The following is a 12382-nucleotide window of genomic DNA, read 5'->3' as shown; positions in this document are numbered from 1 at the left end:
TAGCAGCTTACTAGCCAGATATTTTCCTCAGTATCCTGTGAAGACCAAAAACAGCCAAAACAGAGTGAATATTGGATTGGAGGGTGTTGTCAATGTTCAATAGTACTAGTAGCATTAACAGTGGCTCTGTTGTATCATCTACAGTATTTAAGCGTTGTCGTACGTCATGACAGTGAGTCAACATGTACATTATCAGGACCCTGAAACTTATGCAGCTCAATGGAATTCAGCCGTCATTGATTTTATTATTTACACCCTTGAGCAGTTACTGTAACCCTATCCCTACTGACTATATCACGTTTATCATTTAACTATGACTAGCACGACACAATTAACCAGTTAACATGATCAGTCAAGGCACTAATTTCAGGTGGTTTCCAGTTTTAGGTTTTTACATGGAATTTAACATAATGGCATCAAATCTCTTCTGCTTGTTTGTCTTGATAGACCCCACAAACCCAGGAGACGTGGATCTCCACAGCAGCGACTGGGACGTTAAAACCATCACAAGTGCATTGAAGTTTTACCTCAGGTATGTTTGTGTCTGAAAAGGAGACTTAAGAATTATTTGGGGAAATAATAGTGTTTGGTTCCAGATTTCCAGATCAGTGGCTGTACTTTACTGACATTGTTGTCATTGTCAAATCTGACTGTATGTTCTTTATTTGTTTAACAAATCAAATTATAATAATAATAACGGATTTTAATTTGTCATGAGACTGGCTCATTTGGCAATTCTTCTTCATACAAATCCAGTTAGAGAAATCTGCTCGATTGCCTATCCAGGATGTGTAGCTCTGGGTCCAGAACAAAACAATTTGTTATCATTAAAATAACAAATGCAGCCCTGACAGAGGTTGTACTCTGAGTGCTTTGTGGTGTAATTGTGTAAGGAGTGAGTGCCGCTTTTTGTTTTTCTTGTGTTTGATGTGGTGAGGACTTATATTACACTGCGGTCTTGCACTTGTTCACGAGTCACTGTATTTATCTGCAGGAGCTTGTCTGAACCTCTGATGACCTACAGTCTGCACAGAGACCTCATGTGTGCTGCAAGTAAGACATGTTTTGTAAATTTTCCAGCGCTAAGATTAGCAAGTTTTGTCTGTGTGTTCATGTTTTTTTTTTTTTGGCTTCCTTACACTTTATTCAGACTGCAGGCAAATCAGATGTGTTTCTCAAATCACATATTATGACACCACACTTGGAAGTGACTGGATTTGTGCACCCAGTAGGTTTAAAAATTATGTTATCCTTAATTGATAGTTGGAAACAACAACTAACAATTGAGTAATCATTAATGATTAGTAAGATACAAAACTCACATTTTTTTTCTCTTTCTTATTTTAAGTTTCTTTCCTCATTCAACAAGTGCCTCCACCAGAGAAAATAATGTGAAATGAGGCACAACTAATGCCATTTCCAGACTATCAATTAATTATTGATTAATACATTTTTAATTGGTTAAATTCTTAATGGCGATTAATGACCAACCCGTATCTGTATGTGTTGCTGTGGTAATGATTTATGTTCCAGTAATTACTTGCAATGCTGAGCTGCTCTGATGACTTCTGTCACTGACGTTGTCGTTGTGTCTCGTGGTGCAAGTGACATAACAGACACTTTGAAATCTGATTTGAACGGCTGAATAAGACGCATCTGGAGAAATTTGGAATCAGAGTCACATTTCAAACCACCTCCAAATGTGGCTTGGGTCCATTATGTAAAAATCACATTTAATGTGGCGTTATGCTGTCCACACTTTCTGAAATTAACTTGGATACAATCTAGATAAGACAAATAATGGGTTTGGGCTGGCAATCTGAACAAGGCCTTAAACTTTTCTCTTGGTTATAGACCAACAATTAAAACAAGTTTTTCAAGTGTTTCCTCAAAACCTAAAGATGTGCTTTGGCATCAGAAAAGTTTAAAGTTGATATTTGCTTTTGTATGAAACATGTCCTCACCTGTTCACATGCAATAGAAAAAACTATTCCTCCGATGCAGGCGTGTATATTCCTGTTGTATTTTCCACATTATCCACATACTTTCTTTTTGCAAAGATATCATGTGACATGTCCTGCCTGCATGAAACACACTGTTTCTATACATTTGTAGGTTAAATGTTGTCTTTTCTTGGTTTAAGGATATGGTGAAAGTGACCTTTGGCTTGTATAATCTAGTCTTGGAATAAAAACTTGAAAAATATCAGTATTCTGTGACATTTTCAATACCACAGGGAAAAACTGACTCACCACTGAGGCCATCAAATTTGAGATCTTTTATTAAAAGTTAAATATAACAAGGCTATTACATGACAACAAGTCTAGCAACTTAGATGAGTGATGAGAAGACGAAGACAGCACTGTGAGTCAGTGAGAGGATGATGTGGCCACTGCAGTGCAGCTGCTACCAAAGTATTAGTACTATGGAAAATTAATATGGAAAGCATTTCAAATATTCAGTATTGATATTTATCAATATTTTTGACAATACTGCTATAAAGTATAGGATAGAAGCTCAGATTACATTTGAATGATGGACAAGGGCAAACACACTGCACACAAATTAAATTAATCATTAATTAATCATTAATGTGACAACACATGCACAGCATTTTGAAAATGCACAGAAGTCAGAAACATAAACAGATGATCTACTTCAATAACTTTGCGAGTCACAAAACAAGGCAAAAACAAACATTTCCTAGCTGTCTTCAGTACTTTAACTGTCCTCTGGAAACACTGTTGTGTCGTTTTGTGTATTTGCAACAACATGTTTTCTAAGTACTGTGTATGTCTACATGTAGTGCTGTTTATCCATCCAAATTGTTTTCGTGTTAGTTATCATGTTTTTGAGATATTGGCTGTAGAGCTGTCTGCCTTCTCTAGAATATCATGGAACTGGATGGCATTCGTCTTGTGGTGCCAAAAAAAAGTACATTTGAAAAATTCAACAGCAGTGGCTCTTTCAAGAAATCATGACCTGCTTACTCAAGATAATCCACAAACCTTGTTGTGAGCAGTGTCATGTGGGAATTACTTTCTTTCTAGTTGGAGGAAAGTAGTTCTGGTAGATTCTACTATAGAAAGAAAATAGTTCTTCCGTGAGAGTTGCTCAGAACAAAGTGTTTAACATGAATAAAACGCTGCCTGGATAGAAACCTGAATGCCAGACGCACAAAAGGCATTTGTGCATCAACACTGTGCGGGCTGCGAGAGTTTAAAAGGCAGCACAAGGTCAGTCTGGAAGACAATAATAGAAATCTGAGTCTGCTGTTTGTTTATATCTGTCACACAAAACAGTGAAGACAGTGAGTTTATAGTGCCAGCCTCATTCTGTCAGCACATTACAACAAGACGACTGGTGGCCTCAGTTTCCTGGAAATGTCATGCAGTAGTTGAATGGAGGCTGCTCTTTATACGACCTGAGTTTGTTCTGGAGACTTTCTTTTATTAGTCTCATGCAATTGCAGTGTTTGGCTGCACCCGACTACATTTCATGTTTATATATTCTGTATCATTTCTTTTACTCATCATGAATGTTTTCAGAGAATTTAAATCTTAAGTTATACCACTGTTATCAAAATGAAACCGTATGAAGAAAAGTTTTTTCTTGCCTACATGATGCACATGGAAATAAATATCATAGCCCTTTATAGTCACTCTGGTATCTTATGATTTAGGTCTACAGAAGCTGCAGATGAACTCCATTAAGTAATTTTGTGTTGTCTTTGTGTCACAGAGTCAGATAACCTGGACTTTCGACTGAGTGAAATTCATTCACTCACCTACAAACTACCAGAGAAGAATCGGGAGATGTTGGAGATGCTTATCAAACATTTGATCAAGTATGTTTTCGCGGCGCCCACACTGGCACCTTTTGCTCTCTTTTCTGAAATGAGCCGAGTTAATGTGTCAGTGTACTGCGCCAGCAGCTGAGTTACATTTTATTTAACCTCACTTGATGTTTGTTCACAGCGTGTGCAGTCACAGCGAAGAAAACCTAATGACTCCCTCAAACATGGCTGTTATCTTTGGACCCACGCTGATGAGAGCGAAGGAGGAGACCGTGGCGGCCATGTTGGATATCAAGTTCCAAAATATCATTGTTGAAATTATGATTGAGGACTACAAAAAGGTACGTTCTCAGAGTATGCAGCCTTTGTCCGGTCTGAGACCAAAAACATTGTCCTGTCTAGATGGGAACCCCAGACCCACGACAGTAACCCAAACCATCATCTTGCCCTAAACGAGTGTTTTTTGTTCCTAAATCTGAGCAGTTTTTAACCACATAATTAGTTTGCACAACAAAGAAACAACACAAACAGATCTCACAAGAATTTTTCGCAAATCTAGGGTTCCCATCTAGACTCAACAAAAATTTTTTAACCCTAACCCAAAATATGGAAATGAAATGTAGTGTAAACACAAGTGTTATCAGTGATACTAATTAAAGGGAGAGTTTTGATTATGTGAAGTGGGATTGCGTAAGATATTTTATCTGTAGTTAGTGTATTTCTTAGAGTAGATAGTGGTTCACATGTTCCCAGTTTGGAGAGTACCAAGACAGAAGTTAAGCAATGCCCTACTGTGGACAGGGACTGCAACAAAACATATTTTAGCCACATAAAAAAGTCCACCTAAAAAAACAGCAACATAAGTTTAAGAGTACACTATATTTAGAATATTTTCACTGCTTTACCTTGCTGTCAACCAGCCTTTTTGGGCTGGAAATCGACTGTTACAAATATCACTTAGACTCCACTGGTGAAATCAGTCATCTTACCTCATAGAATACATGTGGTGCTGTAGACCAGCAGCTCTGTGTTGTTCAAGGTAAAATGACTCATTTTCTTTATTAAAGGGTGAGCCAGCACGCTGTTGTGTTACATGCTCAGTGCTTTTTGTTTAAATGATATACATATTCCATTTATTTGTCAGTTGTGTTTAAGCAGAGAGAGTGAGGGAAATGTGTGGACACTTTCTGTAGCGTTGACACAGTGCTGTGTGTACTAAGCAGACATACAGACAGGAGAGAAATCCTCCCAAGACATCATCATGCACGGCGATCTTTTTAATTTAATCGCTGCATAAGAAGCAAGGCCCAGTGTATTCAGGAACACATAAAAAGCTTAATGTTATGACTTTTGGCCCACGTCTTATTGACTAAAATGGAGGGGCAGGGTTTAAGACCTATACTGCAACCAGCCACCAGGGGGCAAACAACATGTTTGGGCTTTACTTTTGGAGAACTGTCATGTTGTCTATCTCTGTATATGTTAGTGGTACAAATATGAGTGGTGTCAATCGACAGATGTAACTTGTGGCAAGAAAGAGAATAAGTGTCTTTCAAAATGTTGAACTTTTAATGTATGTTTCATGCTGTGATTTTGTGTAGCAGAGGGATTTATTTGCCATAGTAGTCACTAATTTGGTATTTGTACTTAGTCCAGTTTGTGAGGATCGTTCTGAAATAAATAGCACTCATTATCTTTCTCATGTATATCATTTAATTCATTCAACTAAGTTACAGGCTGTATGTACCTGGAATAGTTGCTACTGAAGCAAAGTAGTAGTGTAACCTTTTTTTATTTTTCCAATCACAGATCTTCAGTAATGTGCCAGAGGACAGCACCGCCCCACCTGTCCCTCCTCCGCGGATCACCCCGAGGAAGCGGCAACCCATCACAATCTCCAAGCGACCAGCGCGCGTTTATCAAGCTCTTAGTCACGACCACTTTCAGCACACAGAAAGTAATTATCAGCCTCCCGTTGCCTGATTGTCATCATCATCGTCCTCATCATTATCCCATCCTGTCTGTGCTGAATGTACAGTAGATTATTTTTGATGTTTTCTTTTAAAATACTCCTAAAAAGATTTGTACCAAACACACCTGCAGGGTCATTTCTTAACATTTTCTGAAGTACAGAAAATGTGAGTTACTGGAGTGTGTGTCCATCAAATACCATTAGAAACAATTATTACACGTCTTTAAACATGGAGTCATTCATTTGCTCATCAAAGAATGTCAAATCAAAATCTATTCACTGTCCTTTATTTTTTAATGTTTTATCATTTCAATATTGATTGGAAATTTCTATTTCAAGCACAAATAAATTAATCTACTCTGCATTTTTCTCACATTCATCTTTTTTCTCACATTAGACTTTTTTTTTTAATCCCTCTGCTTAAATCATGTAATTTTCTGTCTTTTTAAACCCCTCATTAAGTGGGTGTGTCCCCGTCCTCTCGTACACTGTGGCAGAGAGATTTGCAGCACCCACTGCTTGTCGTCCCTGTGTTGCGTGATATTTAACTGTTCTTAACTCACTCCTCAGTGTAGCCAAATAACCAGCTTTCTATGAGTAATCCAAACTTCAGAGCAAGCTTTGAATTCATCCGCAAATAGTTTTGTGTGGTCTTAAACCAATGAAGTGCTGAGCCACTTGTTATTAATTTTTGACATTTACTTGCATTGTGTTCTTAAGTGACCCTCAGATTAATTTTAACCTTGCCCATTGAAGATAGTTTGTATTATTTCATAGAGGAAAAGCGTTACTCAGATACCAAGACAACATCGTTTTCTTTATCTCAGTGTTTAGCTGTTGAGTCCACTCGAAGTAGCCAGTACTTTGCGTTAATCGCTGTGTTGTTTCTTTGTAACAGACGGCCAGAATGACAGCTCTGTCCTGGACGAGGACGTCTCAACCAACCCAGTTCCCCTGCAGAGGACCAAACCACTTGTTCCAAGAGAACCTCCTCCGAGACAAGCGTTAATGCCCAGACAGTCTCTCCGTCAGGAAAGACAGACAGACTCTGATGATACGAGGCAAAGGCCAGATTCTTCTTCAGCGGCGAATGGGGAGTCCGGAGTCTACGTGAGCAGAGTACCGTCCTTCCAGAACAAAAGACCACCGCCGAAGGGCACATCGGCCAACAGAGAAGGTATGATGAACCCTATTTGTTAATGAAGTTGATGTTTCCTTAAAGGGAGAGTTCACCGCAAGCACCAAATACAAAATCATTTTTAAAACTGAATAGTATTGTCTCTTTCCACAAAACATGACCCATTTACTCAAGATAATCCACAAACCTTATTATGAGCCATTTCACGTTGGAAGTTGAGTTTTCAAATGTATTTTATGACACTTTTTGTACTGCAAAACTCGGCAACTCTCACCAAAACAATCTAGGTAGATAAACAACACTACAGGTAAAAGGACAAATATGTATTTTTGATTTGGGAGTGAACTATCCCTGCTTATTAATCTGAAACAAAACAGGCTCTTCCAGATTTTATAGGATTTTTAAAAAGTGAGGACTAAGGAGATGTGGTGCAATGTTGACATGTATTGGCCAGATATGCTGGGATGCCAGAATGGTCCAGGACAAAAGAAAATGTCAGTCAGCTAAAGTTTGCAAAATTCTAATTTTCTCTAATATTGCTAATCATATTTCAATTAGTCAGATAATTGCTATTATTTTCTAAAAATCATTCAGCTCTACTTGTTTTTCTCATTAAGATCAGACCTCTATCTTTAAACTTTGTGAAATACTTTCAATTAAATATTATTTGCCTCCTCTTGTAAATTTGTCAACCTTGTCTTTGTATTTTATTACACAATTATGTTGTGTTTGCCTCCAGCTAACACTGTGACGCAGTCATGACGTTGGAGCTAAAAGGGCCTTCAGTGCTGCTAGTTGTGTTGCTCTTACAGGCGTTGGCCCTGCTGCTGTATCCTTGCTTTTAGTTGTTCGCTATTAGTCACTGTAATTGGTTTTCCACCATTTCACTTATTTTTAAACAAATAAATGGTTGGTTATAACTTGTTGATTTTAAGGGAACTGTGGTACCAAGAAGCTGGTAATTAAGGGAAAAATCAAATAAATGTTGTGTCAGCTTTTCTGGTGGGTGACGCAGTCACTGTTAATAGCTTGGTTGCAGGCAGAAAGTCTTCGCTAATTTTAGGTTCCTTATTTGTCGAATAAAATATGTAACTCTCAGCTTGTCATTGTCTGGATCATTTGTTATTCTAACAGGAGATCCATATTGTCGTGAACATCAAAGCGTGTCTCCTGAGCTCTTCACCCATCACAGCCTTTAGTCTTTAATTTTGCCATGAACAATTTGATTGCAAATTCCTTAAATGCTTTCCATTCTCATGTGTTGTTACATGCAGCTTGGTATTGTTTTTGTTTTTCAGGTGATTCCGAGGGTCTGACCAGAGCGAGGTCCACAGAGAAACATCCCATTTGTAGACCTCCAGTCAGGCCTCCTGAGCCCCCCTCCAGATTACCCGCTCCACAAAAGACCCCGAGTGCAGCCAGCAGCGAGGGCACGGCCACATCCTCCTAGTAAGTGCTCTTCACAGATTCACTAGTCTGTTTCCACCTTTTTATGGATTCTTTTAGTCATGTGAATGATCAAAATGTCCAACATATATTCAACTACTACTACTGGATTTAATTAAGAACAGTAGAACAATAGAGCTCAGAATTTAAGCAAGGGGACTTGAGGGATAAAATGACATTGATTTTATGTACATATTCATAGGTTAGCCCCTAGATAAATTATTTGGCCGATCTTTATTTCAGTGCTATCATCCAGGGCAGTTGTTCTGAATTTTGACAGTAAAAAAAAAAAGTATTTTCACAAATATGTGATTTCTGTAGTCTTCCAGGTCATTTGCTGTTCCCAAGTTCGTCAGTGGTTTCACGTTTTTTCCAAATATACTAAACTGATTATTTTAACAGACCAAACTTTTTGCCCATCTCTCTGTTCTGATGTTTTAATCCTAAATATTATTGATTCCTGTGGTTTCCTCCTAGTGACTCTTCACGTCCTTTTAACTCATGTTGAGAGCACAGAGGACTATGAAACTGGTGCATAGAAATTTACCAGAAATGAAGTAGCCCGATCTAATACTCAAAATTTTGTGGGTGCCAACCCCCAGACACCCCGCTTGATTTGTGTCTCCTGGGCATTAATGTCTGCAACAACTATTGTGATCTTATTTAGCCACTTGTTAGCAACCATCTTTTCTTAAATTCATAAATTCATAATGTCATAGAACAAATCATGAAAATCTCTTACACTTTTGTTGACAACAGACCTTATTTCAGGCATCTAACCTGTTGACTTCAAGACGAGGGAACCGGAAATGCTACTATGCTAAGTCATTTCTGGGTTTTAGGACTCATTCCTGCAGAACTTTATATGTAGCGTTTACAGGTTCCCCAGCAACATCTTTTAACCATCCTCAAAATTTGTATTTCTTTTCACTGTAGACAAGACCCACAAATACGTACAAAAAAAACAGGAGGGGAGAAATTTGCCCAAGGAGCTAACTTGCTCAACTGTCTTTGTAGCCCAGAGTGAAAAGGGACGGGACTTAAGAAGCGGCCATTAACACCCCAAAGCTGCACCATATGTTGGGAAGTGTTCATTCATGAAAATGGCATTAAAGAGTATGAAGGAAGAACTTTACAAGTCTGTGCTTTAAGTTCTGCTTTCAGAGATCCATAAAAGAAAGTCTATAATTTTAACAGCATCAGCAGTAGAATTAAGCAACCTGCTAAATAACAAGCACTGTTAATGCCGTGTCACCTGAGGCTCCTACTGTCACTGAAATAAAGAAGAAATGATTTGAAATAAAAATGGCAAAAAAAAAAAAAAGTATTGCCACACACAGCAAGGCGATCAATGACTGCAGTGGGAGGAGAGATGGACGACAGACAACAGAATATGTGCCAAAATAGGTGATGTTGCTGTCAGGCGATGCAACGGTGGTAAACCTGCATGTGAAGATACGGTCACTAGACCAGACAGTAATGGTAATATCAAAATTAAATTAATGATGATATCTTTAGGCCATATGAATACATTTAGAATTATTATTTTATCATAATTTGAATTGCAGAATAATGCAGAATAATGTCAACTTAATTAGGAAGTGTAATTTATAGAGGATTTTCAAACTCAAAACTGCGTCAAAGTAATGAAATATACAATACATCGGTTTATTTGTAACAGCAAAATAACTGACTCCTGTGACAAGTCTGGACCACTGGTAAACTGTGTCTGGACCTCAGAGAAAATTCAGAGCAGGAGAAAATAGGTGAACTGCTAAACCACTTGCACAGGTGTTTCTTTGCTGAGGCCCATTCTTATTAAATTATTAATGGATTACTTGTATGCGAAGGGGGGCGCTCATAGAGAATTATCACCTTAGCTCTGTGGAGCGTTTTAGGACCTCTCAGCTCTTTGTTTTGATTTTATGCTCTACAGCCAATGTTTTCAGTCACACCTGTGCTTTTCCTGCTAGAACATGTCAATATATATGCCTCTTAAAAAAGGTCTATTAAAACCATGGCTGCCTTTGGCTTTTGTAGGCAAGTACCACATAAATCTAACACCCTAAAATAAATGGGAACTATACACATGGAGAGTAGAGAATAAAAAAGCACGGAATCAGTAAAACCAGCATAACAATTTTCTTCTTCTTCTTCTTCTTTTTTTTCTTTTTTTGCAGCGTGGCCTCTAAAACAAAGTTTTTTGAGAATGCCTCCAGGCAAGTTGGCAGGTACGTATAAACCTTTTTTTTCCTAATCTCCAGTTTGTCTAAAGTTTTCTTCTACTTATGTTTATCGTTATGCACCAAAACATGGAGGCAAATTCCTCATGCTGCTTGGCAATAAGCCTGATTTAGTATCTGATGGTTTTACACTACAGTAGATGAAGGGTTATAAAACCACAGACAGTGAAAATGATTAGAATGATATTATTTGTAATGGCAGTAAAAATTACATTTTTAGTCATTAAAAAGAGTTAGCCACTAAACATAATCAAGATGTTTAGTTTTTAGGGCTGTCAGAAAATAAATAATAAGTGGTTGGATGTGTACATTATATTAGGTATGTCCTGTTTTGGCTCATGTCAGACTCCTCCTACTGTTGATTGATGATGATTACAGAGGTGGAAACACATCTGGTTGTCACTGGCCACCCCTGCACAAGCAGTAAATGAAGAATCTCTTGAGTGGGCAGAGTTTGTGGGAGTTTTATTAAAGGTAGTTTATCTCTTCCTTTATTGTAATCTACTCCATCAGTGTTACACACAGTTTACATGAACGCGTCCAAAAGGGAGTGTGTGCTGACATACGAAGCTCTCGTTTGACATTTGATTGTTATCCCACATCTGAAGGAGTCGGACCTCCTGAACAGAGAGACTATTAGCAACACAGTGTTTATAATAGTTTGTAAGATGAATATTGTGTGGATAGATTTAGCTTTAACAATTCAGCCCTCTGAAGGTCATTACAGGTGGTTGGACAGTAACAAACAAACAAGATAACTTGGAATTACATTTTTTTTTCTACTTAGACCATTGTGCTACAGTGAGTCTGGCATTCATCACATTTTCTGACCTGTTTGCAGTCTGACATTCCTAAAAATAGATATCATACAGTCTGACCCAGATTGCAACTAATAATTAGACCCGTCTCACACAGTGTGAGATATAATGAAGCTGCAAAATCTGTTATCATCCAGTGCACTGGGACCTTAAAGTTACACTTGACAGCTTCTATAAAATATAACTTTTTGTCATATTTGCTGAAACGGTAACTGTATCCTGACAATGGTGAGAATGAGATGGACAGTATAAGAAAAAATCTGGTTCCTCTGGCTTCTCTGATTGCTCCTGATAGCATTTGCAAGAATCCACTGCACCTCAACAAAAACAACTGGAGTTTCCAAACCACGTTGCCCAACGGGGCCTTTGTGATCATTTTTTTATTGACACCATTCATTCAGTACAGGTACAGTACTGATACAGAATAGCTAACCAGTGGTTCCTCCCTCCACCCACCTAGTGCCCCCCCCCCCGAAGGTCTTATTCAAATGTACATCCTACACTTCACAGTAATTCTATTTTTGACTGTTCTGTGTTATACGACCATTCACAGCTGACTTCTTTCTCTTCTTAACCTGTCACTAGGAGCCACAGATATTCAACAGCTGCTGTGTTTTACTATCATGTACCGCTGTCGAGAGATCAAATACCGTCCTAACCGGATGGTATTTGATGACCTAGGAATGAAAACCAACATTTTAGGTTGAAAGCTGACTCTGATTGGCTGTTTTCGTGTAGGTGCAGTGGATTCTTGCAGATGCCATCAAGAGCACCAGAAGGAGCCAGAGGAACCTGATTTTATTTTATTTTTTTTAACATATTGTCTGTCTTGTGTGCTACAGTCAGCATAAAAGGACAATATCAGCAAATATGACAAAAAGTTATTTTTGTATAAAGTACTAACTGTAGCATTAGGGCAGATCATGGGTGGGAGTCTGGTGGTCGAGCTGAAACCATAAATTGATGTGT

The 12382-nt window shown here is 38.2% G+C and overlaps 1 protein-coding gene across 1 annotated transcript in view; it reads left to right on the top strand.

Moving 5' to 3' along the window:
• ophn1 (oligophrenin 1) overlaps window positions 1-12382 on the top strand; it is a 30686-nt gene that overhangs the window by 18017 nt on the left and 287 nt on the right. The window contains exons 15-22 of the mRNA XM_084730924.1: window positions 448-532; window positions 995-1053; window positions 3742-3847; window positions 3978-4137; window positions 5606-5753; window positions 6667-6945; window positions 8205-8355; window positions 10533-10583. Coding sequence (XP_084587050.1) covers window positions 448-532; window positions 995-1053; window positions 3742-3847; window positions 3978-4137; window positions 5606-5753; window positions 6667-6945; window positions 8205-8355; window positions 10533-10583 — 1039 coding nt within the window. The remainder of the gene's footprint in view (window positions 1-447; window positions 533-994; window positions 1054-3741; window positions 3848-3977; window positions 4138-5605; window positions 5754-6666; window positions 6946-8204; window positions 8356-10532; window positions 10584-12382) is intronic.

This window comes from Lutjanus erythropterus, chromosome 11 (genome assembly GCF_056507025.1).
Source record: "Lutjanus erythropterus isolate fLutEry1 chromosome 11, fLutEry1.hap2, whole genome shotgun sequence".
NCBI lineage: Eukaryota > Metazoa > Chordata > Actinopteri > Lutjaniformes > Lutjanidae > Lutjanus > Lutjanus erythropterus.
Note: the sequence above shows the minus strand (reverse complement) of the source record. Positions and strands in the feature narration are given on the sequence as shown.